General features: G+C 51.4%; 1 protein-coding gene across 3 annotated transcripts in view; it reads left to right on the forward strand.

Moving 5' to 3' along the window:
• The first annotated feature begins 2,606 nt into the window (after window positions 1–2,606).
• The window catches only part of PICK1 (protein interacting with PRKCA 1), a 16,297-nt gene continuing 11,483 nt past the window's right edge, over window positions 2,607–7,420 (forward strand). Inside the window, exons 1-4 of one of the 3 annotated variants that reach the window (XM_024761591.1) lie at window positions 2,607–2,924; window positions 3,083–3,180; window positions 4,299–4,415; window positions 4,476–4,480. In XM_024761591.1, the coding sequence (XP_024617359.1) occupies window positions 3,140–3,180; window positions 4,299–4,415; window positions 4,476–4,480 (163 nt within the window). In that variant the 5' untranslated portion in view covers window positions 2,607–2,924; window positions 3,083–3,139. The remainder of the gene's footprint in view (window positions 2,925–3,082; window positions 3,181–4,298; window positions 4,416–4,475; window positions 4,481–7,420) is intronic. The other 2 variants (XM_024761592.1, XM_024761593.1) reach the window with 2 other exon arrangements.

Raw genomic sequence — 7,420 nt, forward strand, 5'->3', positions numbered from 1 at the left:
GAGACCTAGGCCCAGAGAGGACTTGCCTGGGGTCACACAGCTTTCAGTGGCCGGGCCAGGCCAGGGGTCACCCTCCTGCCTGGATGGACTCTGGAGCAGCAGGAGGGGGAGGGGTAGTTCTCCCTGTGCTCTGGCCAGGACTTGGTAGCCTGATCATGTCTGTCACCGGCCCCACTGTCTGTCTCCCCTGCCACACTGTGATTCTCTGAAGACAGGGGACTGTGCCTTGTACCCACTGTCGCCTGCACCAGCTATGTCCTCTGCCTGGGTCACCCTGCCCCTCTTCTTGACCCGGATCCCACCAGCACCTCCTTCAAGACTCAGCTAAGATGTCAGTTCCTCCAGGAACCCTTCCCTGGCCTTTGTCCTGGGCAGAAGCCCCTCCTATGGGCCCACAAAACATCCTGGGCTCCTCCTAGGTGGTGAGGCCCCCAGGGCAGGGATCGTTGGTGTAGCTGAACAGGCCCACCCTGAGGATGCACAGACGCTGTACATTCTGAGCCTGTGACACAGTGGTCCTCAGACTGCAGGAGACATTGAAGCCACCCACGGAGCTTTGTGAAAATGCAGCCTCCAAGATTCCCCCTTTCCCCGGAGACTCTGATCCAATAGGTCTGAGACAGAGCCCAGGAGCCTACACGTGAGCTACTTCCCAGGCGAATCTGAAGCAGGGGCCCGAGCGTCCTAAGGTCCTCGAAGTGTGCCATCAGCCCTGCCCTCTGAAGTAGTTGGGCAAAATGATTATAATGAGGAATGACAATAAAAACCTCTGATGTCATCAAAAAGTCTACAAATAACAAATGCTGGAGAGGGTGTGGAGTAAAGGGAACTCTCCTGCACTCTTGGTGGGAATGTAAGTTGGTGCAGCCACTATGGAGAACAGTATGGAGGTTCCTCAGAAAACTAAAAATAGAATTACCATATGATCCAGCAATCCCACTCCTGGGCATATATCCAGACAAAACGATAATCCAAAAAGATACATGTACCCCTATGTTCATAGCAGTACTACTTCTGCCTGCGAGAGGTGGATTAGAGCTGGGCCTGGGAGATGGGGTGAACAAGGAAGAAAAGAGGAGGCTGGGCATCTTGCCCTCACCTGGGGAGAGGGACTGGAGTGGGCTGGGTGGGGGGGTGGTCAGGAGGCTTGAGGGACATCTGTGTCATGTGAATTGTTTACAAAGCACTCATACCTGTTTCTCCTTTTTAATCTTGATCTTTGGGAGAGTCATTTTCCCCAGTCTACAGATATCTGAAGCTCAGAGTCAGGTAGTGACTTGCCCAAGATCCCCTAGCTACAAGATGGCAGCATCTGGGCTTGATCTAGGGCTACTGTGAGGTGGAAGAACCACAGTCCATGTTAAATTATCTGGGTTTGGAGACTGCTGATTTTTTAGAGTCGAAATTCTGGCCTGCAAACAGGGCTTGGAGGCCCCAGCCCTAGCTCTGCCGCTGACCACGTGGGAGACAAGGGGAAGTGCCCCTCTGAGTCTCAGTTTCCTTACCTGCACAATGTGGCTGACAATACTTGTTCTTCTCTCACGGGGTCGAGGTGAACTTTGAAATCCTGTGAAAGTGATCCGAACAGCGGAGCAGTGGGTACATGGGAAAGTCGTCGCTGTTGTGGCATTCTGCACAACTGCTGAAACTCAGATAGTTCCCTAAGGAGGGGGTGGGGTGCAGCTCCCATCAGGCCATGGGATATGTGGATAATCATCCATCTGCATTTCTCCTTCCTCTGCTGCCCCTGGGAGGAAGCTGGACAGGCCTGGGCCCATGCTGCCTGGATGAGGCAGATGCCAGCGCTGGGTCTCTGGGAGTACCAGCCCGCTCCGGGGAACTTACTTTACACAATACCAGTGGCAGCAGAGGTTGTTGGGGAGATGAGATTTGGACCCTTCGGCTGGGAAGCACTGATGGCGTTCCCTGAGCCTCAAGTACACAGGGGCTGTTACTCTCAAGGGGACCCCAGGGGAGCTGCTCAAGACTAAGGAAGGAGCGGGGGTGTGAGGAGTCTTTCACTAAATATCACGGAAAGCCTCAGCCTCAGTGCTGTTAGTTTGCATTTGGAGAAAGGAGGCTCGTAAAGGAAAGGGAAGGGAATCCAATCTGTCAATAGCAGAGCCGCTGACCACAGGTGTGCAGGTGTTAAGACGGGCACTGAACTAGGTGGCAGGAGTCTCAGGGTCGAGATCTGGATCTTATATTAACTGTGAGTTGCTCTGGACACTCTTCCCCTCTCTGGCGCTTAGTTTCCTGGCCTGCAAAACTCCTATTAGGCTGGCATCTCGAAGTATCCTTCCAGCTCGGACACTGTCATTCTAGTAGAGGAGTGACGGCACCCTAGGACGGGGTGCTGAAAATGTGAAAGGGAAAGTGTCGGGGTTTGTAGTCCACTGAACTTCTCTGGAGGTCTCCCCGCCTAAGGATGCTTCCGTTGCCACGGCAACCAGCCAGGCAGCTTGGTCCCCCGGCGTCCCGCTGGGGAAGCTGGGAAGAACCCTGACCTTACCAAGATGGCGGCGGCCACAGGGCAAGGGGCGGGGTTGAGCGCCGTCGGCCTGTCCGGACGTTTCCTCTCTTTCCGCTTTTTCATGCTAAAGGGGACCTTCCGTCAATACTTGTTCTCCTTCCTCGTTCTGGGAACCCCGGGAGGCAGGGAGGGAAGGGTTGCCTGTAGGGACCCAGGCAAATACCCAGTGCGGGAAGACGGGACTTCCGCGTTCCCCCGGAAGTGACGCGACAGTCGCGGCCGCCGACAGGTGGAACGGCAGGTGGGTTCAGGTGCCAGCCTGGCCCGGACCCGGCTGTGGTACTGACGCTTCCGGTGAGCGACAGAGGCGAGCTCCCAAGGGCCTGGAGACCCGTGGGGCGGGCTCTGGAATCTGAGGCCCCGCCCTGGCCTGGAGTCCCCCCGGTACCTAGTAAGAATCACCTACCCACCCCCCACCCCGGGGACTACCCCAATCGTCCGGAGGGGAGTGGGAGGGCCCGGCTCTCCCAGATCGCCGGGGTTGGGGTTGGGGTTGGCATTTAGGCACTGGTTCCCTAAGCTCTAAGCTCTTTTCTTTCCCGGATCCAGTTCCCCATTCCCCTGCGGAGCTGGGCAGTTAGCCAGCCCACTGAAACTCTCGGAACCATGTTTGCAGACTTGGATTATGACATCGAGGAGGATAAACTGTGAGTATGTTGTTACCCCAAGTCCCACTAGTGCAGGAGCCCCAGGTCTCTCAGGTGCCTGGACTTACCAGTTCCACAGACCCTGGCTTGTCAGCAGATTAGGTCTCGTACTGTAGCAGAAATGAATCCTGCCCTTCCAGGAGCTCACCATCTGTAGGGGGCTGTGGACACATTGATGGATAAATACAGTTCAGGGCCATAAGGGTGCTAATGGAGAGTGACCTGGCTACGAGGAGAACCGAGGAGGCCAAGCAGTGCCTTTTCTGGGGTGTTCAGGGAAGGCTTCCTAGAGGAGGTGACAGTTGAGCCACATTTTGAAGGATGAACAGGAATATCATAAACATACTTTCCTCCCCAGCGTAGATGATCAGTGGGGCAGAGTTTCAAAAATTAAGTTAGTTTCCTTAATAGAATATATACTCCCGCAGAGCAAGGAGTGGGTCCAATGCCTTTCTGTGTCCTCAGCACTTAGTATGGTGCTCAGCATCAATAGGTTGTTAGCAAATGTTTATCAAGTGAATAAGAGAATATTTACCACAAAACATAAATAAGTGCTAATGTATAGTGAAAACTGAGAGGTAATTGAGTACAGCAATTGACAGATGGGTGATGGATAGCTTAACAGGAGAAGGCTTCCTGGAGGAGGTGGCTGTTATGTTCCATATGTGCCTGAGAAGGTGACAAGGATAGAGTCTGACTCAAATCTTAGAGAGAGAATGAAAGAAAGGGAAGGGGGACCTATTTTTACGGAGTGCCTGCTCTGAGCTGGGGTGGTGTTAAGTGCCTTCCATGTACTTTCTTCCAAGAACTTTGATAAAGTGGCCATTTTTTATCCATACCATTTTATGGATGAGGAAACTGAGATGCAGAGTGGGTGACTTACTTACCCAAGTCCCACAGCTGATAAATGGCTGAATTGGGATTTGATCCCCCATCAGCATGGCTCTAAGAGCTCTGTGACATTCCAGCACAAAATGCTATCTTTTTGGCCAAGTGAGAAAGAGAAAAGGCTGTGCAGCACTTGGAGGCTCTTGGGGGTTTTAGAAGGCCTGTCTGTCCCCATCCCCTCCAGTCATCCTTTCTCCAGGGGACTCAGCTGCACATGCTTCTCTCTCCAGCGGAATCCCTACTGTACCTGGGAAGGTGACCTTGCAGAAGGATGCTCAGAACCTGATTGGGATCAGCATTGGAGGAGGAGCCCAGTACTGTCCCTGCTTGTATATTGTCCAGGTATTGAGTACTTTGGAGGTGGAAGGGAGGTGCTGGAGGGGGCGAGCCACCTCCCTACTTGGGCGTGACAAAGGTTCATGTCTCCCCTCTGCACAGCCGACTCCTCGTTCTCTTCAGAGGGGCTTCCCCGAACACCCACTGTCAGTAGGTCCGCCCTTGTTTTCCTCTATCATTTCAGTCTGTTCTTTTCCTTCTCAGCACTTATCACCATCTGTACTCATGGATTTGCTCATTAGTTCTGTATCTAACTTCTTTTCCAGACTCTTTGCACTATGAGGTCAGGATCCCAGTTTGCTTTTTCACTGCAGTCAGCACCTTGTACAATGCCTGGCAAATAGCGGACCTTCAATAAAAATGTCATCGGTGAATCAATAAAATCATCAGCCTTTGGTACTAACACAAGTGAAGCATAATGGGAAGACTAAGACTATGAAGTAACAATGGCCTGAGTCCAAGTGCAAGCTTCCCTGCTTATTAACTAGTTACTTAAGCTCCCTGGGCCTCAGCTTCCTCACCTGGAAAATGGGGATATAAAATATGTAGATCTGGGCATCTTTGGGTTGTTCTGAAGATTAAACAAAATGACATCACGCAACGTCCGGCCCTTAAGCAGCACTCCCTCGATAGCAGCTGCGATTATTTTTACGACAGTTCACTCTCCCAGATGCTCTGCCAGCGATACTGAAAATTCTGTGGTCCTTATAAGAAGGGCTGCCCTGGTGATGTTCTGTCAGCTGTGACGCAGGAATGGGGACAGGCCTCGTTTATTATGTGGCTGGTCAGAGTCAGTGATCTTTCTGTAGCCTTGGAAGGAAGCTTGCCCCCCTCAGACATAAACTTGACCTGGATTCCAGCTATGTTTTAACCTTCTCAGCTATGTAGCCATTGGTGGCAGATGGGAAACTGCAGTTTCTCTGAGGATCTTGCGAAAGAGTCACTTCCAAGGCCTAGAAGATGGAGATTCCCTGCATCTGGTCTTGCCTGCTTAGGGTGTGGCCTCTACAAGCGCTTTGCCCTCCTCTGGCCCAGGAGGTGTTAGGGAGGCCTCCCCCAGGCCTGGCCTCCTTGCCATCTCCCCCTCACCACCTGTGGGGGGCCAGGTTTGTTCTTAATATGAACTGTGATTATAAAATAATAGAATTGATTTTTCTCAAAAGTCAATTTTATTTTTAATCAAAGGCTGTCTGACCTGCTTTGAACAAGTCAAGAGTACTAAAAGGCTAGTGTCAAATAAGCAATCCCCTCTGCTCGAGCCTTCTCACCGCCCTTCCCCCACCCCAATCCCAGAAGCAACACCGCTTCCCACCCTTTTAGCTGTTGATTCAGGTATGAGGTCCCATTTTCCTCAGTAAGATGCTTAGCCTGTTAGTTTTTGTTCTATGTCAGCTTCTCTCAGTCTAGGAGCTAAAAATTTAGCTTTCTTCCAAGACCTATCTATCTATCTTCCCAACATAGATATCGTGTCAATTTTGGTTAAATCAGTATCAGTACAACAGATATTATCTTCGGGAAATATTTTCTGAGGGCCTGGCCAGGCTCTTTCGTAGCCACTAGAGATAAGAAAGCAAGAAAACAGAGACCCCGCCCTCAGAGAGCTCGGAGCATAGTAACTGCTGTTTTTTTGTCTTTCTTTTTAAATGGTATCGTGTTTGCATATGACCTCTGCACGTCCTCCCGTATAGTTTATTATTATTTTTAAAATTTATTTATTTACTTATTTATTTTTGGCTCTGTTTGGTCTTCGCTGCTGCACACGGGCTTTCTCTAGTTGCGGCGAGCGGGGGCTACTCTTCCTTGTGGTGCACGGGCCTCTCACTGCGGTGGTTTCTCTTGTTGCGGAGCACGGGCTCTAGGCAACAACGGTCTGGGAAATGTCCGCTGCTGAAGCTCCAGCAGGATGTGGGCAGGGAGGCCAGTGGCCGGCGCTGGGGTGGTGGCGTTCCGTGTCCGCCGTGTTCCCTAGAGAAGGGGTCATGGAGGGTTGTGTCGGTGGGGAGGGAGCCTGGAGTTGAGTCTGTCCCCCTACTTTCTGCCTTGCCTTCCACCCACCTATGGATGTTTCCAGAGGTCTGTTTCCTGGCCTGCCGGCAGTTTCCAGCAAAGACTAGTTCTCTTTCATCAACCCCCTCTGCAGGCCCTTGGATCCCCGCTGTTCCATCTTCCAGAAATGGCTGTATATCTTTTATTGTCGTGATCTTCTTTACCATTCTTTTTCAAATAATTATGATGTTTTTATTGTGATTCTGGAAGGTAGCAGAAAGAAACGTTTGTCTTAATTATTTCATTTTTTTCTTATAATATTAACGTATATGAAACATCATGAAATATTCTTTCTACGTGCTTTGCATAGAAAACTTGGAAACTAAAGATAAGGTATAGGGGAGACAGCTAATAATTTTGGCGTCTCTCCTGGCGGTTTTTGCCTGGTGTGACTTTTGTATTCTTGGGTCCGTCTCCGCATACACTTGTGTAGCCTGCTCGCGCCTCGCCCCGAGCGTCCCCCATACATCTGTCCTTTAACAGACACATTCAGCCAGTGAGTGCAGACCCTGTGTTAGGGGTCATCTTGGGAGAAGGGGCTCACATGTGTGGCGGGGCCCTTGCTCCTTGGAGACAGAGATGAAGTGCAGGGACTGATAAGTGGTGCCTTGGGGCTCTGAGTCAGCTCACTGCAGTGTTGTTGGAAAAAAATCTCAAGAAATGGCTTGGGAGGAGCAAACACTCCTGTGGTCGTGTAAGGTTTTGTGTATTTGATACCAGAAGAGGAAAGTCTCATCAGTCGCATTTACCTCCAGTTCCCCCTTCCCCTCCCCCAAGAATGTGGGTCACTCGTTTCTGGCTGTTAGGGTGCTGTCTCCCCTTGCCCTTCTCCAGCACCACTTAAGGGATAGAGGGCAGAGACCAGGACGGAGCTGGGTGCTGGTTGGGGTGGAGGGAATGACTGTCCCCCACCAGGTTTCTTCCCAGCTTTCCTTTTCTCCCCCACCCGCCCCCCCTCCTGCACCCACAG

Source organism: Neophocaena asiaeorientalis, unplaced genomic scaffold (assembly GCF_003031525.2).
Source record: "Neophocaena asiaeorientalis asiaeorientalis breed wild unplaced genomic scaffold, Neophocaena_asiaeorientalis_V1.1 scaffold473, whole genome shotgun sequence".
In the NCBI taxonomy this organism is placed as follows: Eukaryota; Metazoa; Chordata; class Mammalia; order Artiodactyla; family Phocoenidae; genus Neophocaena; species Neophocaena asiaeorientalis.